The 24,915-nt window shown below is 48.1% G+C and overlaps 2 protein-coding genes across 8 annotated transcripts; one reads left to right on the top strand and one right to left on the bottom strand.

The window, feature by feature from the left end:
• The first annotated feature begins 455 nt into the window (after positions 1–455).
• On the top strand, positions 456–6,055 carry zbtb14 (zinc finger and BTB domain containing 14). 6 transcript variants are annotated; one of them, XR_013079388.1, is made up of 11 exons: positions 456–646; positions 2,440–2,628; positions 2,858–3,028; positions 3,568–3,663; positions 3,749–3,886; positions 4,094–4,338; positions 4,464–4,549; positions 4,684–4,823; positions 4,921–5,016; positions 5,158–5,542; positions 5,595–6,051. XR_013079388.1 is itself a non-coding variant. In XM_076761666.1 (11 exons), exons 2-10 carry the CDS (start codon positions 2,440–2,442, stop codon positions 5,296–5,298), a joined length of 1,302 nt encoding a protein of 433 aa, XP_076617781.1. In that variant the 5' UTR covers positions 456–646; the 3' UTR covers position 5,299; positions 5,471–5,584. The 6 variants fall into 6 exon arrangements, 4 of the variants coding, with proteins under 4 accessions (XP_076617781.1, XP_076617778.1, XP_076617780.1 ...); XM_076761666.1 differs by lacking the exon at positions 5,595–6,051 and having other exon boundaries at positions 5,158–5,299; positions 5,471–5,584; XR_013079389.1 differs by lacking the exon at positions 456–646 and adding an exon at positions 732–1,581 and having other exon boundaries at positions 5,595–6,055.
• A 380-nt stretch (positions 6,056–6,435) lies between these two features.
• Positions 6,436–24,771, bottom strand: arhgap28 (Rho GTPase activating protein 28). Of its 2 annotated transcripts, none has more exons than XM_076760977.1 (15): positions 23,822–24,165; positions 20,854–21,032; positions 20,562–20,782; positions 19,871–19,982; positions 18,585–18,835; positions 17,209–17,371; positions 16,665–16,756; positions 15,969–16,046; positions 15,286–15,439; positions 10,411–10,493; positions 9,763–9,978; positions 9,550–9,675; positions 8,634–8,761; positions 8,437–8,474; positions 6,436–6,753 (listed from the first exon to the last, which is right to left on the bottom strand). In XM_076760977.1, exons 2-15 carry the CDS (start codon positions 21,029–21,031, stop codon positions 6,671–6,673), a joined length of 1,923 nt encoding a protein of 640 aa, XP_076617092.1. In that variant the 5' UTR covers position 21,032; positions 23,822–24,165; the 3' UTR covers positions 6,436–6,670. The 2 variants fall into 2 exon arrangements, with proteins under 2 accessions (XP_076617092.1, XP_076617094.1); XM_076760979.1 differs by lacking the exon at positions 23,822–24,165 and adding an exon at positions 24,455–24,771 and having other exon boundaries at positions 6,437–6,753.
• Between the last annotated feature and the right edge of the window lie 144 nt (positions 24,772–24,915).

Here is a 24,915-nt window from a genome sequence, read left to right as displayed (position 1 = left end):
AAGTAAATGTTTGTCTGACAGTTAGAAACTTAATTAATTCACGGACTAAATATGAGTTTTTGCTCCTGTAAACTGTTACGTGGTGTCAGATTATAACCATTTGTTGACTATTTATAACACGTCTTCTTTGCAGTGTTTTAGACATTTTGACTTCAAAGCTGAAGAACACACCAAAAAAAGAAACAACTTCCAAAATGGAGTGATCACAAGGAGCACGTCAATATCAGCAATAGGCTTCTGTGCATTGCATGTGGGTAATCAATAAATCAATCAACACCACAGTCTACAGTCGAGCAGTGAGATGTATTGGGAACACTCTAGAATGATATCATTAGTATTTATCTCTTGGAAAAGCTGTTAATCCGTAAATGACACAGAATCTTAACGCTCGTCTTCCAACATGTCTGCGCAGGGCCTCGGTCCCTTGTCTCTGCGCATGCGTGAGAGGTAGTGATCCGTCTCGCCCACAGAGGATCTTTGGCCCTCTGCCTGCGTGCCCCTGCAGTGTGTGCGTGCTGGCGCAAAGCGCGGCCTTCCGCTCTGTGCTCGTCCTCATCATCAACAACAACAACCGGACAAAGTGATTACCGGATTCCGGTGCGCTGACACACCCAGAGGAACACACTCGCGCCGGTCCGCTGTGACGGTAAGAGCCCGCTCCCCCGGCCCCGCGCTCTCCGCGTTCCCCCCCGCTCCGGCCACCGTTTCCGCGGGGATGCCTGCGCGCTCTCGAGTCGTTCATGGCCGCTCGAGCCCCGTCTCGTTCGTGATGCCGAGGCCGCGGCGCCGCCGCTGCTCGCGTGCTTGTGTGTCGGTCCCGGGGACGGCGGAACAGAGGGTCCGCGATAGCACGCGGCCCGTTCACCGTCCGGCCGGTGATGATGTCGGACAGCAGGTTTAAAAGAGACTCCGTGTTGAGGACAGTTAGCGGATGAACGCCATTTTGTGTCTGAGCGGAGCAGCAGGCCAGACTGTCCGCCATTTAACAAGTACAACCGGGTTTCACTCAAACACCGAACTCATCACGAGCGTTACTGTGAAAACCCCACGGTCATATAATCCCGCCGGTTAGCTGCGTGTCAGCTTTGTAACCACCGGAAGGCCGGTTCGCTCTCGCGGAACGTTTATGTTATAATGTTTAACCGACATTGTAGTTCCCACGCGTCCTACCGGCTAACGTAAGCCTCCCGGTGACCACAGCTAACGTTAAACCGTCTGTGGATCAGACTGCTGTTCTCCCGCTGGTACCCGCTATAAAGCTGGAGCCGTTTGATCCGGATCCGATGGTCTGCTCTGCTCAAAGTTTTACGTTAGCCTTGCAGCTGCTAGCACCGTGGTCTGGCCTGCTTCAGTCCCGTTTAAATGAGCTGAGGTCAGAGTAGTGTCGGTGTTCGTTACCGGTCCGGGTTCTCGCTCAGACCTGGACAGTGGACGTTTACACAGGAAACCGGGCTGTCCTTGTAAACCCCAACCGTGAGCTCGATGCTAGCCGCTAGAGTCTCTGCCGTCTGTCCCCTCGGCTCGCATTAATGCATCGTGAAGCGTGCACACGCTCCAGTGCGCGTGTCCGCGGTAGAAGAGGTATGTTGGGAACAGACTTGGCACAGATGGGGGGGGGGGGGGTTAGTCTGCCAGGAGCCACTGAGCAAGGCACCAAAACCCAGCAGCTCACACAGTGATCTGATCCCAGTTTAAAGGAACTTTAAATCCACTGCGAAACCAGTTCACATGAAAGATGTGAACAGAGGGAGCACAGGTGAGGGCACAGACATGCTGTGAGAGGTGACAGAGACAGGTGCGTCCAGGTAAAAACAACAGGAAGTTAGCTCACCTACATGGTCAGCAGTGAATATGCTTTAAAACCACAGTCAGCATCAACATTGACACTCGTCAGAGTCACAGCTGGATCAGACATGAAACACATGATGTCATTCAGTGTGACGTCACTTCCTGAGAGATCAAGATCAAGAGATCACGATCTGGTGATACAGAGGAAACCGCTGACTCACTGTCTCCATTACGCCTGTTGTGTACATCCCCAAAGCATTATGGGAACTGTAGATCCAAAACTGAGCAGATTATCTGTGAGACAAAGAAGTTGTCAGAGACAAAATCCCATTGGCTTTAACATTTGTCACGTTGCAGTACAAGTATTTGTAGTATTTCTAATATTTATTTGTTCAGTTTATCGTTAAACTGCCCATCAGATGGTGACAAAGCAGTCAGGTGATCCTCAGGTGTGCTTTCATGAAACCAATAAAACATGGTCAGTGCGAACGAGTCCAGGAGCTGTTGATTCTGAGAAACCCCGTTAAGCCGATCTGGTTCTGGTCATTGCAGGCTGATCTGTGAGGCTTTGTGTTTGGTTGGTGAGGGACATGTTTGGGTGGTGGTGCTTTTGGTGACGCGGGCCTTTACTTGGATGCCTGACTGTTTCAGATGACGGAGACGGTGAAGTACGTGGACGACGAACATAAGAGCATCTTCCTGAAGCTGCTGAACGAGCAGCGGCTGGAGGGGGAGCACTGCGACATCGCTGTGGTGGTCGAAGACGTCAAGTTCCGTGCTCACCGCTGTGTGCTCGCCGCCTGCTCCAACTACTTCAAAAAACTCTTCAAAAAGCATGAGGTACTCTTTCATATACACACGGGGTACTCTCCAAATATACAGTTTAAGTACTTCAAAAGCACGAGGCACTCTCCAACATCATGTACCACCCAAATACTTCGAAAAACACCAGGTGCTGTGCTAATCCTTGAACAAATATGAGGTGCTGCCTACCTGCTTCAAAGAACCAGCTGTACCACAGGTACATAAATGTCTCAGCACCTGTAAGGACCCTCACCTGTCTCCTCAGGTGGATAACTCCTCTGTGATCGAGATCGACTTCATCCGCTCAGATATCTTTGAGGAGGTGTTGAACTACATGTACACGGCAAAGATCTCCGTCAAGAAGAGAGACGTAAACCTTATGATGTCATCAGGACAGATCCTCGGCATCCGCTTCCTCGACAAACTCTGCTCCCAGGTAACACTCACACAGGTGACACTCACGCACACAGGTAACAGTCATCCAGGTAACAGACAGGTCAAGCACACTCGAGCACCTTCAAGTTGTCAGAACGTGTAGTTTGTTGCTCTTAGCTCTGGTTTATTTTCTTGTTCTGGGAATTCAAGCTTTTGGAATATAAAAGGTCACCTGAAAACACCTGGACTGACACCTGTGTGCCGATGGTGAAGTATCAGAGGACGTGTGCGTTCATCAGTCAGCAGCGATGGGCGGTGATCATTTCAGTGTGATACGTCACTGAAATGTTTCCGTTGACTGTAGGTGACATGAAGTGCTCTTCACACGTGCACAGAGGTGTGCACGTGTGAAGAGCACTTCAGAACACCACCCCTCACCTGAACCAATCGACAAACTGCTGGATGAGAGGAAGCATCTGTAGGATTGATCAGAAAGATTTCCAGAAGGTTCTACCTGAGTGCAGCTCAGATGAGGAAACGGCTTCAGCCGCACAGGTAAAGCTCCTCCTTCTGTGTGATGGTGCATTCTTGTGTCCTCAGAAACGAGACGTGTCATCAGAGGACAAAGAGAAGTTTCCTTATGACATCGTGAAGATGGCGCTGCCGCCTGAGGCTCAGCTTGCTGCCGACGCTGAGGTACGATCGCACGATCAATAATTATCTGTGATTGATGATCTGTGGCGCGGGCTCTCGTCAGCAGTGTGTCCTTTAACATGGACAGGTACTCGGGGATGACACGGCTGCCGCAGACGACCTTGTTGAGGCGTCAGCCAATCAAGAGCTAGACAAGTCTCCCAGTGCGGCGCTGCGTGTTCAGGAAGCCATCCTGAAAGAACTGACCAATGAGGATGTTCACAAGGTACACACACACAGGTTTGTCTTCTGTACTTGCGAGGACCCTCAGTGACCACCCAAAATGTCCTCACAATGCAGAAATGTCCTCATTGCGACGGTTTAATGTTGACGTGGGTCCTCGAAAAGATAGCAGCACAGACCCTCACACACACACCTAATACTGGTAACCACAATTACACAGCACGTGACCACACCTGCGTGACCTCTCCAGGTGACCTGCTACGACCAGGACGTGGTGACAGAAATGGAGACGGAGCCTAAAGAGCTGGGGGCGGAGCACCACGCCACCCAGACGCTGACATTCGCAGACAGTATTGGGGAGGTGAAGGATGAGCAGCCGCCCGGTTGGTCGACTGCCACTACTGACATGAAGTTTGAATACCTGCTGTACGGACACCGAGAGCAGCTCGCCTGCCAGGTGTGTGGAAAGACCTTCCTGGATGAAAGCAGACTCAGGTACGTACAACACACCTGATGAATACACCTGACAGACTCACCGGGCCTGTACGCCCAGTCATCTCATCTGATCAATACACCTGACCTACACACCTGGCAAACTCACCTGCTCTTGTCATCTGCAGGAAACATGAGAAGCTTCATTCAGCAGAGCGTCCGTTCGCCTGTGAGATCTGCACCAAAGCTTTCACCACCCACGCTCACCTGAAAGGTAAACACTCCTCGACACACCTGCGCTCACATGCATTCACTGATGCAATAAAGAACAAGCTTTAGCTATTACAGATGATGATATATTATTGCTGATGTAAAGTGTTTGGCTCCGCCCTCACCTGTGTGTTTTAGAACACCTGAAGATCCACACTGGCTTTAAGCCATACAGGTGTGACGTTTGTGGGAAATCATTCATTCGAGCTCCAGACCTGAAAAAACATGAACGAGTTCACAGCAACGAGAGGCCGTTTGCCTGCCAGATGTGTGACAAGGTGAGCTCACCTGTCTGTCTGCCACACGTCTGTCTGTCTCACCGGTCTGTTTCCTGTCAGTGTGTATCTCACCTGTCTGTCACCGGTCTGTCTGCAGGCCTTTAAACACAAGTCTCACCTGAAGGACCATGAGAGGAGACACAGAGGAGAGAAACCGTTCGTCTGTCCGTCCTGCACCAAGGCCTTCGCTAAGGTACTGCTGATTCTACCACCACCACCACCACCACTACTACTATTACTACTACTACTACTACTGCTGCTACTACTACTCATAGTACTACTGACAGTGTGTATTGGTACCTGTAGTGAGTTCAGTGTCACTCTGTACTTTCAGGCGTCAGATCTGAAGCGTCATGAGAACAACATGCACAGTGAGAGGAAACAGTTGAATCCACTGCAGAGCGACACAGAGACACTGCAGGCTGCTGCCATGGCTGCTGAGGAGCAACATCTGGACAGCATCAGCTGCTCCTAACGTCTGGAGTGCATCAGCTGCTCCTAACATCTGGAGTGCATCGGCTGTTTCTAACATCTGGAGCATCTGGAGTGCATCAGCTGTTCCTAACGTCTGGAGTGCATCAGCTGCTCCTAACATCTGGACCACATCAGCTGTTCCTAACGTCTGGAGTGCATCAGCTGCTCCTAACATCTGGACCGCATCAGCTGTTCCTAACATCTGGACCACATCAGCTGTTCCTAACATCTGGAGCACATCAGCTGTTCCTAACATCTGGACCACATCAGCTGTTCCTAACATCTGGAGCACATCAGCTGTTCCTAACGTCTAGAAAACGTCAGCTGTTCCTAACATCTGGACCACATCAGCTGTTCCTAACGTCTGGACCACGTCAGGTGCTTCTGATCAGTGTACCTGTATTAGTAAAAGAATCTTACTGTTCTTTATTTTTAAGCAGACTCTTAATGGAGTTCTGTGTCGACAGTTGTTTTTTCTGCTCTGAATCAGTGAACGTGCACTGAATTTGACATGAACTGATGACCTCAGCGATCATGTGATGAACATGGACATGGGCGACGGTCTGTGTGACCTTGTCCCTGTCCCCTGACTTTCTGTTTAATTTGTAATTATTTGTCTTTGAAAATGTACAGGATCTGTTTTTCAGCCTGAACCAAACTCTGTACAGAAAACGGTCGATTTTGAGGCTCTTGGTTTGTGTTGTAAATAAAACTGTTGCTCTGTTCAGTTTAATGAGCAGAGATGCTGTGTTTAAACCACTGTGTTTATTTCACTGTGTTTCATCACCTTCAGCACTACAGGAGCCCAGAGTGGACAATATCTAATAATTAAGTGTAATTCATGTTCAGTGCCTTTAACTACATCAGATCTGTAGGTTTCAGGTATGTTTCACAGGTACATCATCTCACGTTCATTCAGTCTGATGTCTGCAGGTTTCCAGCAAATAGAAACAGTTTTAATTATCAACAAAAAAACCATCGCTGACATGAATCTGCAGGTACCAACACCAACCAGCAGGAGGAGACAAACACCATCTGCAACTCTTCATGTTTTTAATGTGAGCAGGTGAACAAAGAGGAGGAGCAGCAGATTGGCTGCTGTGTGACCAATCACATTAAACAACACGAAGCACAGAATAATTCAGAACAAGTTTATTGTTGATATAAAGTCTCCATTTAAAAAACAGGCTTCAGAAAAAGTTTGACTGCTGTTCATGTTTGATTTGTTCATCTGACCAATGAAGAGATGAGATGTCACTGCTGTGGTCATCACCATGACAACGCTCACCATCCTGACAGGTGAGTCATGACCAGTTTTCAGACTGCTGAGAGACTAGTGGAATGGTGGTGAGACAGGAGGTGAGACAGGCGTGTCAGGGTTTGATCAGCCAATCACAGTGAGGGTTCACTCGATAAACATCCAACAGCACACAGTCTGGATGGAGACGGCGCTCTCCTAGACAGGCAGAGAGAGAGACAGTTTTTAGTATCTTGTGGTATCTGATGATGATGATGATGATCACTCTGACTACCAAATCCCGTCTGAGCTGCCATTGAATGAACACTGTCGATCGGTCATACATCAGGGATGCAGCCGCAATCCATCTATGAACCATATCGGCTGGAAAATGGCCGATGGCGGCCATTACGTGTGACAGGTGGACCACTGTGTAGTGTGAGGTCGTCTACGTCAGGCGGCAGCGTTCAGGACAGCATGAAGGAAAGAACCACCGACAGTCAGTCTGCTCGTTTGCTCTGTCTGCTCTGTCGACAGAGCAGCCCAAAGAACGAGCAACTGACGGCTGACGGCTGTGATCTGTCCCGCTGTCCCGCTGTGACCATGAGCACTCAGGTATTAGCACAGACAAACTCAATGAGACACCTGTGAAAGCTGAGTACAACGTGATGTTGACCGGAGCGCATTTATAGAACCTTAAAGTCTTTCAGCTGCAGCAGTCACTTTCACTCAATCAGTGTCCGATGTGTCCAACACTTCGGTGTCTGACGTGTCCAAAGCTTCGGTGTCTGACGTGTCCAAAGCTTCGGTGTCTGACGTGTCCAACACTTCGGTGTCTGACGTGTCCAAAGCTTCGGTGTCTGACGTGTCCAAAGCTTCGGTGTCTGATGTGTCCAACACTTCGGTGTCTGACGTGTCCAAAGCTTCGGTGTCTGACGTGTCCAAAGCTTCGGTGTCTGACGTGTCCAAAGCTTCGGTGTCTGACGTGTCCAACACTTCGGTGTCTGACGTGTCCAAAGCTTCAGTGTCTGACGTGTCCAACACTTCGGTGTCTGACGTGTCCAAAGCTTCAGACGGCTGCTGTGATGTCTCACTGTTTGAAGGTCAGTGTCCAGACGTTATTCTGTCTCTGTGCTCACGTTGATGGCAGACTCATCATCTCAGCAGGGTTTCAGTGTTTCTAAAGATGAGTGTGTTCTGATTTGTGCTTTGATGCTGAAACGAACCTGCAGGGAGCAGTGCGACCTGGCTTCATCTCCATGGTAACCGATGGTGCACAGCTAACCTGCTCCAGAGGAGGTTCTCTTCAGGTTCAGGTTTAAATCGGCTCTGAAAGCTGAAAAACTAGAGAGCACTCTGGATTCTGGTCTGTGTCTGGTCTGTTTCACTGCTGGTGCTGCAGCTGATAGAACAGCGATCAGAAAACAGATGAGTCTGTTGGTGTTAATCACAGATAATATTCAATCAAGAAACTTCACTTTGATTTGTTCAGAAACTGAAATGATGTCCTCGTGTCCTTCGTTAGGGGACGGGGTCAGACCTGAATCCAGCTCCTGAGTCTGATGTCTGAATGTGCTGCGTCAGTTTAAGGTTTCAGCCTCCAGAACGTTGAGTTAGAAACAAAGTGGAGGCTCTGAGAGCCAATGAGAGCTCAGAGAAACAACCAGCTGATGTCGGCTTATTGTTTCTGCTCTTCATCGCTCTCCATCATTACAACCTGCTCCTCCCACTGAAGGAGGCAGCGCCTGATTGGTCCAATGATGACCATCATCATCATCGTCTTTGACTGGGCTGGCTCACATACTGAGTCAGACCTGCGTCAGAGTCTCATGTCCAGATCTTCAGACAGACCTGCCCCCCCCCCCCCCCCCCGATGTTTGTATGAAGTTTTTTCAGACTCACCGATGTTTCCTCCAACTTCATACAGACGCTGAACGGGGCTGTTGGTGGACAGACAGAAGACAGACAGTCAGTCACACTGATCACAGGTCAGTCTGATGAAACGCTATGTGTGTGTGTGTGTGTGTGTGTGTGTGTGGTGTGTTTGTGTGTGTGTGTTTGTGTGTGTGTATATATGTCGGGGGGGGGGGGGTTGTTACCCGCTGACACCCTCGAAGCGGGCGGTGACGTCTTTGGCTCTCATCTGTCCATCCAGCTGTATCGCCATGGAAACCTTGGTGTGCAGAGGGGCGTGGACCCTGATCACACCTTCACGCAGCTCTGTGATCTGCTCAAACACACACACACACACACACACACACACACACACACACACACACACACACACACTGTTATGATCCAGTTTATTTTGTTGTCATTTCCTGTTTTATTTTGAAGGTTTCCTTCATGCGTCACATTCTGCCTTACTTCCTGTGTTTTCCTGCCCTTGTGATTGGCTGCTGTGTTTCACCTGTGCCTCATTAGTTGGCCTGTGTGTTCCTCTTTGTCTTCGTCTCTTTGTTCTTTGTCCACGATGTTTCAGGTCTCCTGTCAGTTTGTCAGTGTCACACCTGGATTACCTGTTTGGATTAGCTCCACCTCTTGTTCTTGTTCTGCAGGGCTTAGCTCAGACAGCGAGGTGACCTGCTGACCTGAAGTGAGGACATCTTCAGAAGGTAGAGGCACCATTTGAAGGAACTCCTGAACCTGAGTGACTCTAGACCTTTCAGTGACCTCAGGTACAGATGAGATTCAGTGCGAGATGCTGAAAGCTCTGGACACTGTTTTTCCGTCCATGGCCCATCTTATGCAGGTCTTGGACAGAACTTGTGTGCTGGCTGACTGGAGTGGTTTGTCTTATTAGAAAAGGGGACCAGAGCTCCGGCAGCATCACACTGCTCAGCCGCAATGTGACAGCTGATGGAAGGACAAGTCGTCTGGTGCCTTGTGAAACTGGAGTGAGGTCTACGTACCCTCTGGTTCTTCTGCTCATAACGAGATCATCAGGAGGTCTTGGTCCTGCAGACCAAGCTGTACCTGCAGCTTTACTCAGGTTGGTTCTGGTCTCTGTCTCACCTGGTTTCTGTCATTCTTGTCGTTCTTCCACCTCAGCAGTCGTCTTTTCGTCCTGGAGAGGCCGAGCTGCTTCTGATTGGATGTCTGGTTCATGTGTCTCACCTGAGACAGCAGGAAGCTGGGGACCTACCAGATGGAAACAGGAAGTGATGTCACAGATAGCCAAGAGAGTGATGTCACTGAGGTTGTGCACGTGTGTGTTCTCTGGCTCACAGTCCACAGCAGGTCCTGGTGCGTTATCATCAGTCGGACCAGGTGAGCTCCACCCACCGCCTCCTCCATCTCCTCCTGTTGCCTGGCAACAGAGCACTTGCTGTCACGGTAATGGCAGGAGAACAGGTTGGGCGCCATAACCATGGAGACGTTCCACAGGGACATCCTGTTCTGGTCCTGATGAGAGACCACCTTACGCAGGAAGACCAGCAGGCCCTGTAACCACGGAAACACATACAGATTTTATGTGTTATCATGGCAACAGATGGAAAGAAGGCACCAAAACATGAGGTGGAGGGATCAGAAACAATGACCTCAGGTGGAGAGGAGGAGATGTTGTCACAGTGTCCTGGAGTACACCTCTACATCACAGCAGCAAGGTGAGAAGTTCAGTCACCTTTCAGCTAAAATTAGAATTTGATCTGATCAATGACACAATCTGAAACCTGAAATACTCTGTGAACACCTGCTGAATCACCTGTAGAATAACACCTGCTGAATCAGCCCATTGATTGCAGGTATACCGGTAGAATACCTGTAGGTACACCTGGAGAAAAACACCTGCTGAAGCTGTGATAGTTGTTTAGAAGGTGACCTTCAGGCTGAGACACAAACATCATGTCTGATTGTGTGTGAGTGTCAGGTTACTCTGAGTGTTTCTCTGTTAACTTCAGGAAGCAACAACGACAGCAGCTGCAGAGCCTGAACCTGGTGGACCACAGAGGAGATTCCTGCACACACACCAACAGTCCAGGTTTACACATCAGTACACATCATGAATGCTCAGAGAACTTCAAATAAGAGACCAGCCTTTATTGGGGAGCAGCATTTAGGGACTGTATGAAAACTAGCAGGATAAAATCTATTCACATTTCTGAAACTGCATCCCAGCATTAAGAACACCTGAAGCTGGCCCTCGACTGAATCTCGGTACCAAGCTGAACACTCTGTTACACGTGTGTGTAGGGATGGGAATTGAAAACCGGTTCTTGTTGAGAATCGGTTCCCAGTGTTTCAATTTCTCAGAATCGTTTGCCAATTTTGCAAATGATTCCCTTATCGATTCCAGTGGGCGCAAATGATGTTGCGCGTTGCATGTTACGTAGCTCATGCAAGCTACGCAACATGCATTGCTCGAAAACAAACGCCCGAAAGTTTGGTTACATTTCACGAGAAAGGATGACAACAGGGCAACTTGCAATACTTGCAAAGTGGATATTTCATCAAAGGGAGGAAATACTACCAATATGCAGAAACACACAGCGATAACTCTGAATGAATGTCGCGTTTTCAATCCGCTCCGGAGTGAATCTCAACCCAGCAGCAGCAGCACCGTTAGCACGTCCTCTGCTGTTAACACTGCAGGTAACTAAGTAACCAACACTGCCTGTTATGTTAGTGCCATTTGTCTCATCGTAAAACCTGCTATTACTAACTGTTAACGTTAAATGAACGCCTTCTCACGCAGTACATTTAGATGACCGTGACGAGAGACAGAGTCTGACTGGCTCAGAGGCTGGCAGGACTCGCTCCAGTTCACGTCTACCTCTAGCTTCTCCTTTCACCGAGTGGATCAGGAGATCCAGCGGGACCGTGTGTTTTTTTTTTTTGTGTTTTAACTCTGTTTTTTGTGACGGTACCCGGAGCTCTTTCACCAGAGAAGAGCTCATGAACATCAGGGGAGCAACACCAGAGGATTTATTTCCTAAATTTCTGCTCCCAACAGTGGAAATTTTGGACATACTGGTCAAAGGTGTGCTCACCCTTGCTCACGCAGTGAAACGCCGGAGGAGAGGAAAACGAGCCGGCGCGCTCGTGCGCCTTCGCCAGCGCGGACTAGGCACAGCGTTACCGGGAATATTTCTTTCTAACGTGCGTTCACTGCCCAACAAACTGGAGGAATTACAACTGCTGTTGGGTAAAAACAGGGACTTTTCTTCATCTGCTGTTTTGTGCTTCATCGAGACGTGGCTCTGTGGATTAATACCGGACTCTGCGCTGCAGCTGGCTGGCTTCCAACTCCACCGCGCGGACAGAGACACGGAACTTTCCGGCAAAACTAAAGGTGGAGGAATCTGTTTCTACATCAACAGTGGTTGGTGCAAGGACGTGACAGTGATCCAGCAGCACTGTTCTCCTGACCTGGACTATTTCACCATTAACTGTAAGCCTTTTTATTCACCCCGTGAGTTCGCTTCATTCATTCTGGTCGGCGTTTACATCCCGCCGCAAGCCAACGTGCAGGACGCACAGCGTATGCTCGCGGACCAGATACTGCGTGTGGAGCGGACCAACCCGGACTCCTTAGTTATTGTCCTTGGCGACTTTAACAAAGGTAACCTCACCCACGAACTCCCTAAATACAGACAGTTTATCAAATGCCCGACCAGAGAGGAGAACACTCTGGATCACTGTTACACCACCGCCAGGGATGCTTATCACGCCGTCCCCCGTGCTGCACTGGGCTACTCTGACCACGTCATGGTGCACCTGATTCCTGCGTACAGGCAGAAACTAAAGCTCTGCAAACCTGTAGTGAGGACATCAAGGAAGTGGACCAGTGAGGCTGTGGAGGATCTCCAGGCGTGTTTGGACTCTACTGACTGGGATGTGTTCAGGACTGCTACCAACAGTCTGGATGAGTACACGGAGACTGTGACGTCCTACATCAGCTTCTGTGAGGACTGCTGTGTTCCATCACGCACCAGGGTGAGTTACAACAATGACAAACCCTGGTTCACAGCCCAACTCAGGCAGCTAAGGTTGGCAAAGGAAGAGGCCTTCATGAGTGGGGACAAAGACAGATACAAAGAGTCGAAGTACAAGTTTAGCAAGGCGGTGAAAGAGGCTAAACGGCTGTACTCTGAGAAGCTCCAACACCAATTCTCAGCTAACGACTCTGCGTCTGTCTGGAAAGGGCTCAGGCAGATCACTAACTTCAAGCCTAAAGCCCCCCACTCCATCAACGATCGACGCCTAGCCAACGACCTGAACCAGTTCTACTGCCGCTTTGAAAGACAAAGGGACAGTCCAGCAACCATCCCCCACGACACCTCTGAACAGCTCCAGCTCCAGTCACCTCCACCAATGCCCACCTTAAAGGCCCCCCCCTCCCCCTCCCCACCCACCTCAGTGACGACTCTTTCCATCCATGAAAGGGACGTCAACAGACTCTTCAGGAGACAGAACCCCCGGAAAGCAGCTGGACCGGATTCTGTCTCCCCATCTGCCTTGAAGCACTGTGCTGATCAGCTGTCTCCAGTATTCACAGACATTTTTAACACCTCATTGGAGACATGTCACGTGCCAGCCTGCTTCAAGTCTTCAACCATCATCCCTGTTCCCAAGAAGCCAAGGACCACAGGACTTAATGACTTCAGACCCGTCGCCCTGACCTCTGTGGTCATGAAGTCCTTTGAGCGCCTTGTGCTCTCACACATCAGAGACATCACTGACCCTCTCCTGGACCCCCTGCAGTTTGCCTACAGAGCCAACAGGTCTGTAGACGATGCAGTCAACTTGGCCCTCCACTTCATCCTCCAGCACCTGGACTCCGCAGGAACCTACGCCAGGATCCTGTTTGTGGATTTCAGCTCTGCCTTCAACACCATCGTCCCAACTCTGCTTCAGGAGAAGCTCTCCCAGCTGAGCGTGCCTGACTCCACCTGCAGGTGGATCACAGACTTCCTGTCTGACAGGAAACAGTGCGTGAAGCTGGGGAAACACTTCTCCGACGCTAAGACCATCAGCACCGGATCCCCCCAGGGCTGTGTTCTTTCTCCTCTGCTCTTCTCCCTGTACACGAACAGCTGCACCTCCAGTCACCAGTCTGTCAAGCTCCTGAAGTTTGCGGACGACACCACCCTCATCGGACTCATCTCTGATGGCGACGAGTCCGCCTACAGGTGGGAGGTTGACCATCTGGTGACCTGGTGCAATCAGAACAACCTGGAGCTCAATGCTCTAAAGACAGTGGAGATGGTTGTGGACTACAGGAAGAACTCAGCCTCACCAGCCCCCATCACCCTCTGTGACTCCACTATTGACACTGTGGAGTCTTTCCGCTTCCTGGGAACTATCATCTCCCAGGACCTCAAGTGGGAGCCGAACATCAGCTCCCTCATCAGGAAAGCACAGCAGAGGATGTACTTCCTACGGCAGCTGAAGAAATTCAGCCTGCCAAAGACAATGATGGTGCACTTCTACACAGCCATCATCGAGTCCATCCTCACCTCCTCCATCACTGTCTGGTACGCTGCTGCCACCGCCAAGGACAAGGGCAGACTGCAGCGTGTCATTCGGTCTGCAGAGAAGGTGATTGGCTGCAATCTCCCATCTCTTCAGGACCTGTACGCCTCTAGGACCCTGAGGCGTGCAGGAAAGATTGTGGCTGATCCCTCTCACCCCGGACACAAACTCTTTGAGCCACTCCCCTCTGGCAGGAGGCTGCGGTCCATCAGGACCAAAACCTCACGCCACAAGAACAGTTTTTTCCCGTCTGCTGTCAGCCTTACCAACAAGGCCCGGAACCCCCCCTGACACTCTTCACATTCCACCTCGGACTCATTCTGTCACATTGACCGATATAAACATAACTCTATGCGTTACATTAACGCTCAACTTGGACTTCTTTCTGAAAAACAGAACTGTGCTTCCGGTAATAGCAACAACAAAAACAGACTTGTGTATATATATTTAAATTGTTATATTCTTATGCTCTTACTTTGATAGATGTGTCATGCACCAATTTCACCAGAAAAAATTCCTAGTATGTGTAAAAGCGTACATGGCAATAAAGCTTTTTCTGATTCTGATTCTGATTCAGAAGCCTGCCCCCATCCCCTGCAAGGATAACACCACCCTATGGTGGTGGAGCGAGAGAGAGACTCTGGCCCTGCTGTCAGGGCTGGCTGAAAGCTTTGTGTGTGTGCAGGCGTGTTCTCCACAGCTGGAGACACCACAAGTCCAGAAAGGTCGCGTATCCTTCCTGAAAAAGCAGATATGCTTATTTTTCTGCAAAAGAATTGTTAATTCTTCATAGTTAATGTTTGCAGAATTGCACAGTTTCATTGGACTTGATTGTATTTGTCACTGGCTGACGTAGTTTTATTTCTCAGTGCTCAGCTCATATATCCTTTTAAAAAGGAGAATTTTAATGTTAATGTAATGTTACTGGACATTCTGGTGTAATTGCCACAGAATAATAATGTATTTTGTTAATTTCTACATAGGAATATTTATTTAATTATTATTATTTCAGATTTAATTTTCTGGGGACCCCCTGGCACCCCATGGAGGAGCCCTAGGCTGTGGCCCTCGTAAGGCCTCACTGTTGGTCATGTTACTTCTAAACTAAACAAAGTTGATGCTAATCAACCTGTTTGTTCTCCTTTTTTCCAAGTGAGAATCGATAAGAGAATCGATAAAGAACCGAATCGTTAAGCAGAGTCGAAAATGGAATCGGAATTGTAAAAATCTTATCAATTCCCATCCCTACGTGAGTGTGTGTGTATGCGCACATACCCAGCACTGAGCGGTAGGTGGACAGGTGTGTGTGTGTCAGCAGTGGTTTCGGCAGCTCTCTGATGAAGAGCTTCAGCAGACCTGCAGCATCCACCTGTCTCACTACAGACCAGTCGAACTCTGGACAACACCTGTCTAACTCTCTACGCAGGTACTGCAGAGACACAGACAGACAGAGAGAGAGACAGAGAGAGAGACAGAGAGACAGACAGACAGACAGACAGACAGACAGCTGTTCAGTTACTTTGATGATACGTAGAAAAGTATTGGTTCTGATGTTTGATGTGACAGATCTTTCTCTCTCTGTCTTGCATTGGATGTCACCTGATTGGTCCTTTTCAAGGGATCGCAGCTGATTGGACAAGCTTCATTCTTTATTTTTTAAAGTAACCCCATTAACTTCCACAGAGGGGTCAGTGGTTAGCGGTTAGTGGTCTGGGGTTATGGGTCAGGGGTTAATGGTTACAGGACGCAGTGTATAAGCAGGTGGGCCACACCCTGACGAGGTTCAGGTCTAGACATGACAACAGGTGTTTCTTTTATTTTGTCCAGAACAGAAACACCCCTCAGTTAGACAGCACAGGCTTAACCTTCAAAGGACTGAGTCAGGCGTCCCGAAACTGAGCCTCTATAGCGGTGTGTGTGTGTGTGTGTGTGTGTGTGTGTGTGTGTGTGTGTGTTACCTTCAGTCTAGCTGCTGATCCTGGTACTCTAAGGATCCCTTCAGTCTGCAGGCCGCCCTGCTCTAAAATACACAACAACTACACACACACAGACACACACACACAGAAAAGCTAAACAAATGATTTATTGTGACTTATTATTCTTAATGAATTCTATAATCATTCTTTGAAATTCATCGTCAGTGCAAACAGGAGCTGGACTTCCTGTTGTGTCTCACTCAGAAATCTGATCAGAGGTCAGATTCACACTCTTCTAGGAACATTTGACGCTCAGTTCTAGCGGAGAGCAGCTGTTCTGAGGTCAGCCCCGTGGTGTGCTCATGCTAACTGCTAACCACACGCTGCAGTGCAGGAATGACCAGCTATTAGCTTCATGCTAACTGCTAACTATGCACACAGCTGTTAGCTTCATGCTAACTGCTTTCACATTGTGTGTGATAACGTCACACTGTCTATAACTCAAACATCAAACAGGTTGCAGTACGTCAAGTACATTTCTGTGAAAATATTTCAGCAGTGTAGTAAGACTTTCAATCCAGAATTTTATTTTTACACTGTTGTATAATTAATATTAAATGTAAAATAATAATAAAATATGTTAATATTCAATAAAGGGTGTGAATCGCCACAGACAGGCAGGCAGGCAGGCAGGCAGGCAGGCAGGCAGACAGACGGGCAGACAGACAGGCTCTTCACCTTCTGGAAGACAACAGGAACTTTGACTCCAGGACTTGTCTTCCTGTCGTTGTCCAGCAGCAAGTTCAGAGGGACACCGAACACACCGCTGTCTGATGGACAGACAGGCAGACAGACAGACAGACAGACAGTATTTATATTGATCGGTGATCTCTTGATGATTTTGTTTTCTCTTGGTTTAATGTAACTTTTTAACAGTTTGTAATGTTTCTGAACTGAACTGTAAATTGTCAATAAAGTTGATTTGAATTTGATCTTGTACTAACAAACAGAACAGTCATGTTTCTAAACGTGTTTTCAAACACACCAATTAAAGAGCGATTTTTACATCTAAACAGATTTAAACAGGCGCTGAGTACGTTTACGTTTGAGTGTGTTTTCACACCTGTGACTCAGTCCAGAACCAGACTCTGGTCTACTGGTTGAACCAGACAGACATTTGGTCAATGGTTCTCTGTCTGGCAGCCCATTGGTTTGAACTCTGACCTCTCAGCTGTTTGCTGTCTTAAACCTGTGTTTAAACTGAAGTGAAAATGAAGCGCACCCCGGGTCCTGAGGCGCGGCAGGCGGGTGCGTTTGGTTTGTATGCCGAGAGTGAGCAGGAAGGTGGACAGCTCGATGTGAGAGATGAAGCCAAGATGAGTGAGGTCACGTGATGCCAGGTCATCTGCCAAGGTGAGACCCTGAGGGGGTGAGACAGGTAGAAACTACACACAGGCACACACACACACACACACACACACACACACACACACATTTTTTCTATGTTATTCATGTTGCAGTCAGACGGATTCGTCAGTTCCAGTCGATCGTCTAAATCTCACGTCGCAGCTTCTCTTCTCAAGCTAATCAGACAGCTGACAGTGTGAACTGAGAGAGCAGGTAGCCGTTAGCTAATGCTAATGCTAATGTTAGGTGAGCACGAATGACAGAGAAAGAGAGAAAGCATTTCAGAGTTAAATAATAATGTGTACTGGATTTAATGAGGAGAGAACTGTAACCATGGTAACTGTACACAACAAAACACAACTGACTAAAATTTGACTAAAACAGCAAATAGACTGAAACATCGAAATCAGAAACCAAAACGAACGCTGACACAAAACCAACCAGCAGCTCAGCTGACATGTTTTCAGCTGCAGCTCAAGAGACTGAACGTCCTCTCTGAGGAGACACCACCTGAGGTCTGAGTCTCTGTTTGGGACAAACTACCATCATCATCGTCGTCGTCGTCATCATCATCATCATCATCGTCGTCATCATCGTCGTCATCATCACCATCATCATCATCATTATCATTATCATCATCATTACCATCATCATCATCATCATCATCATCATTGTCATCATAGTCATCGTCACCATCTTCATCATCATCATCGTCATCATCACCATCATCATCATCATCGTCACCATCCTCATCATCATTATCGTCATCATCACCATCATCATCATCATCATCATCATCATCACCATCATCATCATCATCGTCACCATCTTCATCATCATCATCGTCATCATCACCATCATCATCATCATCATCATCATCATTGTCGTCATAGTCATCGTCACCATCATCATCACCGTCGTTGTCATCATCATCATCATCGTCACCATCTTCATCATCATCATCGTCATCATCACCATCATCATCATCATCATCATCATCATCATCATCATCATCGTCATAGTCATCGTCACCATCATCATCACCGTCATCATCACCGTCGTTGTCATCATCATCGTCATCATCATCATCATCGTCATCATCATCATCATCACTACCATCGGACATCAGAGAAAAAGTGAAGCAGAACTCAGGAAGTTGGTCGAAGGACGTCACACAGAGAAGAACAGTGGGAGCTACTGGTATGTTCTTCAGCAGGAGGTCAGAGGTCAGAGGTCAGAGGTCAGACTCACCGGCAGGTCGTCGCTGTCGTCTTCATGGAAACGCAGGCAGTCGTAACAGGTCCCACCTCGTTTGTGGTCAGCCACACCCTCTGAGTACGGACAGTCCCGCAGCAGCCAATCGGCTCGTCTCGACCGACTGATGGGCGGTGAGTGTGTGTGAGGCAGGGAGGGGGTGTGTGTCGGAGAGTGTGTGTTTGAGGGGGATGACAGATGTTCTGGTAGTTGATCCTCATAGAGAAACGCTGGCAGCGTCGGTCGAACTGCAGACACAAACAGACAAACAGCAGTTTGTTTCTTATCCAGCAGATCAGCCTGATGATGGACGTGGACTCTGTTTGTGTCCCCTTACGGACGTCTGTCCAGTCTTCTCTGTCTTTGAGCTCTGGTTCTGGTCTCCTCCAGCTCCTGAGGGACATATCTGCTCTTTAGCTGCTAAATGCTGAATGTCCACCAGCTGGTATCTCTGTCTGCTGTTTGCTGCTCAGCAGAGCAGAGCTCCAGATCCTCCTAAAGGACTGGAACCTTTTAAAGGAGCTCCAGAGCGTCCTAAAGGACTGGAACCTTTTAAAGGAGCTCCAGAGCATCCTAAAGGACTGGAACCTTTTAAAGGAGCTCCAGAGCGTCCTAAAGGACTGGAACCTTTTAAAGGAGCTCCAGAGCGTCCTAAAGGACTGGAACCTTTTAAAGGAGCTCCAGAGCGTCCTAAAGGACTGGAACCTTTTAAAGGAGCTACATATCCTCCTAAAGGACTGGAACCTTTTAAAGGGGCTACGGAACCTCCTTAACCACCGAGACTAGAAGGTGGCTAGAACTCTGTAATTGACCGCTAAAGCCTCCTAAAAGACACCCAGAAACACCTAACGGACCACTGAAATCACCTGAAGGACCTTGAACCCTCTGAAAGACCACTCATCCCCTCCAGAGGTCTACTAGAACTTTAACCACGTGCAGGACTTTGAGGATCACTACGTGCCTGTCGATTACAACAAGAACTAAATGGATACTAAAGCCCTCTGCCATTCAGAGCCACCTACAGGATAACCTGAACCTCCTGAAGGGCCTCACTGGTCTATGCTGGGTAGGTCTGTTGATCCATGATCGGCAGGTGAGCCAACAGACACACAGGTGAGCTGACACACAGGTGAGCAGAGGTGAGCAGACGGACATATAGGTGAGCAAACGGACACACAGGTGAACCGACAGACACACAGGTGAGCAGACAGATACACAGGTGAGCAAACGGACACACAGGTGAACCGACAGACACACAGGTGAGCAGAGGTGAGCAGACATACCTCTGTGAGTGTTTCGACGAATGGTTTTTGTGGTGGTGTGGTATCGACTCGGTGGTGACTCAGCATGGTGAGAGGGAGGGGAGGGGCATCTGTCTGCTGAGTCATCATCAGGCTGGAATTGTGTGTGTGTGTGTGTGTGTGTGTGTGTGTGTGTGTGTGTGAAAGAGAGAGGGAGAGACAAAGACAGACAAAACGCAGAGTCATCATGACAGTCTGTTTCAAATGCTCCCACAATTCCCAGAATTCACTTTGAGATCTAGGATCTCAGATGCAGAACCACACACACACACACACGCACACACACACACACACACACACACACACACACACTCAATGTTTGGTTATGAAGTTACAACTTTTCATCAACTTAAATTTGGTTGAAATGTTTTTTTTTTTAATGTTTAAATATAATGACTTTAATGTGAAAACTTTTTCAAAATTAGTTATTTTTTTTAGAAATAACAATTATTTAGAAAAAGTATCCCAAAAATGTTCTGACTTTTTTTTTATTAAACCTTTTTCTCAAAATATTGCTTTTTGTAAAAACATTGACATGATGATGTTTTCTAAAATAATGTCTTTGTCTTGAAACGTCCCGAGCTGTCCCTTCAGACACTGTCTCTGTCTGTCGAGTGTGCTCGTCTGTCTGTGTCCTGTATGCAGGTTACAGGGTTACATCTGTATTTCCCACCTCAGCGAAGACGTCCCGCACGTCTCTGATTGGCTGTCTGTTTCTGGTCTTCAGTGTTTCATTGTAGTTGTCCAGCCTCTTCCTCACCGTGGCGGCTTGTTGCCGTGTCAACGTGGACAGCAGTGCCTCCGCCAGCGGCGGCGATGCCTCTTCTGACGACGAGCCCGTCACCAGGGAGGATAGCCCCGCCTCCGTCAGCCACTCCTCCTCCAGCTCCACTTCTGCAGGTAAACAAAGATGGGTAGAAGTCAGACAGAAAGACGATGTGCACTCTGCTGCCACTTTGACTTACCATCCATACTCTTCCTCTCGTCTTCGTCCTCCTCTCCCTCCTTTTCCTCTTTGATGCTTTGCACTTCTCTCCAGTAAGTTTCCATAGTGACGTGACAGGGGTCAGAGGTCAAGGTCCGAGGGGGTGGAGAAGGGGCAGAGGAGGTGGGGAGGGAGGTGGTAGTTGGAGAAGACAACATCCTACAGAGACAAAGGAAGCAGATCCCATCAGCCAATCAGAGCATCATACAGAAGAAATAGATCTTGTCAGCTAATCAGGTGGACAGATTAACCTCATTGAAAGTCTGCCTGCTGGCGGGGAAGCAACCCGACAGCTCGTGCATCTCCTCATGGACGCCGGGTTCATGCTCTCGATGGCGCCGACGTAAACATTAATGTTTCCTCCTCAGCTGAGCTGTAACGTTAGCTAGCAGCGCTGGTTAGCTTGAAACTAACATCCACAAGCTAGCAATGTCCTACAAGTCCCTCTGCGCACTGACACAGTCGGTGGGTGTAGTTCCTCCATCAAACTGCTCCGTGCATCATCATCATCAAGTTTTACAAATGTATTTTTGTTTTTCCGCCATTTACGTCCATTGAACTCTCACACCAGCAACGAAATGGATCAATCGCACCACAGTTAAGATTTGGGGTGAACTGTCCCTTTAAGGAGAGAAACGCGTTTTGGTTTAGTGCAGTTTGGCTTTTGTTTAACATTACATGTTAGTTTAGGTTAATTAATTTAAAAAATGAATTTCAAAAAGTTCTTTAATTTGAACAGTAATGTTACTGTGCAGTTTATTTGAATTCATATTTAATTTTAACTGAGACTGAACCAAACTGAAAGAAGCTGCTAAAAGAGGCTAAAAGGTTGACGACAGTCAGATCCAACATTACGTCATCATACGAGAGGACACCTTATTCAACTTTTAATAAAGGTGTGAAATCTGAACATTTTATGTCAGATAGTATTTAGATCTTGTGGTTGTTGGAGGGACGTAGTTGGGCTGAGATTAAATATTGATAGTGTGTGTGTGTGTGTGTGTGTGTGTGTGTGTGTGTGTGTGTGTGTGTGCATGAGTGTGAGTGAAAGGAAGTCATCCTCTTTCACAGAATCGATCAGTGTGTGTGTGTTATGGAGGAAGGAGGGGGACCTTTGGACTAATGGTTTTAGTTCTCATGGGAGGACAGAATGGGGTGCACAGGCTAATGCTAGCTGCTTCTGTGTGTCCATTAGGAGGAAATGGATGTGTTGGCCAATCAGAGCGTCAGAGATAAGTGTTTTCACTCAGGTCCTCAGACAGTAATCTGACCTGGTTATTCCTCCTGCAGAGTGAGACGTTAAATCCTCTGAAAACCACACAGACTTCTGAAGCTTTAAGTCAAGTCTGAGTTTCATTTAACAACAAATCAGTTTAGAAGTGACAGCAAAACCAGGCTGCTTCAAAGTCCACCTGCACAGCAGGCCTGATCCAGAGCACAGCAACACAAGACCTGGTTCAGGTGACACTGGACAGTCATGGCCTGACTGGACCTGGTCTAGATCCACAGTGGTTTTCTGTTGTTCAAAGTGGATTATCTGGTCTAGATTTAGTCTGGACTCCAATAAACCACTGTGAATAATGGGTCCAGGCTGGATTTGGGTCTGATCAGCCACACTGAGTATCAGCTCTTGATGCCCTCTCAGTAGCGAACAAGAGTCCAGACACGGTGTTTAAACCAGCGTGTCTGATCCTCATCATGCTGGTTTTTAATCAAACCTGTGCTGGTTTCAGTCTGTCAAACACTTCAGTTAAACGCAGCTGCTTCTCAGCTGGAAATGGAAATGTTCACTGATGTAGGAAAGATAAGAAGGTGCTGCACCTGGAGCAGCTGCTGCACCTCCAGCTGATGGAAATATCCATAAAATCCAGCACCAGTTTGAAGGTAATACTTCATTCTTCATTCTTTAGACGATATTAGTTGTTTTGGTACTTTGGGTTTTGGTTAATTGATCACGTGTAACCTGATGTTTGCCCTGAGATGTCCTCTGTTTAGTTCTTTCATAGGACACACACTTTGGAAACCATTTCCTTCACTTTTGGGTGACTATAAACCTCCCTTTGAAAATCCACCTGTGACTCGGCAGCTCGCTATCTCACACCAGGCCACTTTGAAAGTAGAGGATCTCCACAATAAGTGTCAAACATCACGTGTTAGAAGCCCACTGGCTGGATCGATCCACATCGGTTCAGACCACATCCAGTCAGGACATAGTCTGTATCTGTTAAGTGTCTTGTTTTAGTTATTTTATGTGCAGAAATGTTCAGTATTTACTGGTTCCGGTTTCTGAAATGTCTCTCTGAATGACGCTGAATCTCTTTGGACATCTGAAGATGTCATATAGCAGAAATGATAACAAGCATTTTTCATTAATTAATGAACAAAACAATGAGCCATTTCATTGATAAAGGAAGTGGTTGGTAGTTGTAGCTCTGATTGCGTTATTGGAAAAATACTTGTGTCCTTTTCGTATTTTCATTTTGTTGACAAAGCAAATTAGGTCTGGTTCGGTGATGAATCTGTGCTGAATCGGGTTTCACTCTGGTCTGTTTGTCCCGATAGTCCACATTCAGTCTGAAGCTGACATTTAAAGTGACCCATCAGGCCCAAAGCTGATCCAGATCCATGAAGCACAGCAGGTGATCTGATGCGGTCTACAAACTTAAAACACGCAGATTTCCAAACTAAACTCGGTCCAGACTCTGACTCAGACTCTGACTCACTGTTCGCTGCAGATAAAAGTCTTAATTATTTAATTCCATCTGCTGACTGACTGTCAGTGTCCATCTCTAACATTACCTCTCCACCTCTCTCTACCACTCTCTCTCTCTCCTCACCAGTATCTTCATCAGTATCGCAGTTATCAATACATCATCAGCGTGTTATCAATAGGTTATCAATGTGTTCTGAGGGCTCAGTAAAGACGTAAGCACAAGAAACAAACTCACCTCCGATCGGTCTGCCTGCTGCCGTCTGAGTGGAGATTCAGAGGAGGTGGGAGGGGGGGGGGGGGCACAGAGAGAGAGGAGGGGAGAGGAGCGGGGAGGAGGGAGCTCCCAGTTTAGACCAGCAGCTGGACACTAACTCAGACCGGGAATGCTGGAGAAATCCTCCAGCAGCTGTTTGTTCTACAGTCAGAGGAATCCATTATCTGTTAGCATAGCTTAGCACAAAGACTGGAACCAGGGGGAAACTCTTAGCATAGCTTAGCACGAAGACTGGAACCAGAAGGGGAAACTCTTAGCATAGCTTAGCACAAAGACTAGAAGCCTGGGGAAACTGTTAGCGTAGCTCCAGGCTTGGTAGAATCATTAAGTGGGATGAATCATCTCAAGACCATGCTGACTAAACTAGATTCTTCCACCGGCTCCCATGTTGGGCTTAGCATAGAGCCTGATAGCCCCTGTCACCCTGAGGTACCCAGCTATCAGCTCAAGCCTCAGGACCAGCTTCCCAGCCTGCTCCTCTGCCTGGTAGCCACCAGCCTGCTAGTCTCCTGCCAGCAACACCTTCTGAGTCAGCTAGCCACCAATATCCTCGCCTTCTGCCAAATCCTGTTCCTGAGTTGGCTAGCTTCCTACCTGAGTTCATCTATGATGATTCCCAGCAGTCTCCTCCCTAGGGGAGCTCCTTCTGGTCCAGTCTCTGTAGTTCAGGTCCCTGGTCTCTCTTCTGCTGGACCTTATCCTAGAGCCAGACAGACTGCCGGCCTTGGGCCTATTGATCAGTTGGCTAGCTAGCCAGTTCTCCGTGTGATCCTGCCTTGGAACCACCTTCTGGGAAGCTCTCCAGAAGTAAATATGGCCCCCGTTAACGTCGCGCATCGCTGCTGCCCAGCTCCCCATCCTGACTGCTGCCCAGCGCCATAGATGTCCTGTCGACATCTCTGCACTTCCTGGATCGATCACCACCAAGTTAACTCTGAGTCTGAGCCTGATGTCGCTCCAGGTCCAGCTGCCAGTCTTCCATGACAGCACAGAGGCAGCACTGGTTCAAGGTTTAAAGGATCTCAGTAGTTGTCTGTTGGATCTCACTGGTGCAT

Source organism: Chaetodon auriga, chromosome 21 (assembly GCF_051107435.1).
Source record: "Chaetodon auriga isolate fChaAug3 chromosome 21, fChaAug3.hap1, whole genome shotgun sequence".
In the NCBI taxonomy this organism is placed as follows: Eukaryota; Metazoa; Chordata; class Actinopteri; order Chaetodontiformes; family Chaetodontidae; genus Chaetodon; species Chaetodon auriga.
Note: the sequence above shows the minus strand (reverse complement) of the source record. Positions and strands in the feature narration are given on the sequence as shown.

Bases quoted from the DNA above. Each gene is read 5' to 3' on its own strand.
- zbtb14 (XM_076761663.1), top strand. From the start codon at position 2,440: ATGACGGAGACGGTGAAGTACGTGGACGACGAACATAAGAGCATCTTC. The intron at 4,339-4,463 runs GTACGTACAACA...TGTCATCTGCAG, and splicing joins CTGGATGAAAGCAGACTCAG to GAAACATGAGAAGCTTCATT. The intron at 5,017-5,157 runs GTACTGCTGATT...CTGTACTTTCAG, and splicing joins GCACCAAGGCCTTCGCTAAG to GCGTCAGATCTGAAGCGTCA.
- arhgap28 (XM_076760979.1), bottom strand. From the start codon at position 21,031: ATGTTGTCTTCTCCAACTACCACCTCCCTCCCCACCTCCTCTGCCCCT. The intron at 19,983-20,561 runs GTGGGAAATACA...ACACAATTCCAG, and splicing joins TGCGGGACGTCTTCGCTGAG to CCTGATGATGACTCAGCAGA. The intron at 9,979-10,410 runs GTAACCTGACAC...CCGTGGTTACAG, and splicing joins TTAACAGAGAAACACTCAGA to GGCCTGCTGGTCTTCCTGCG.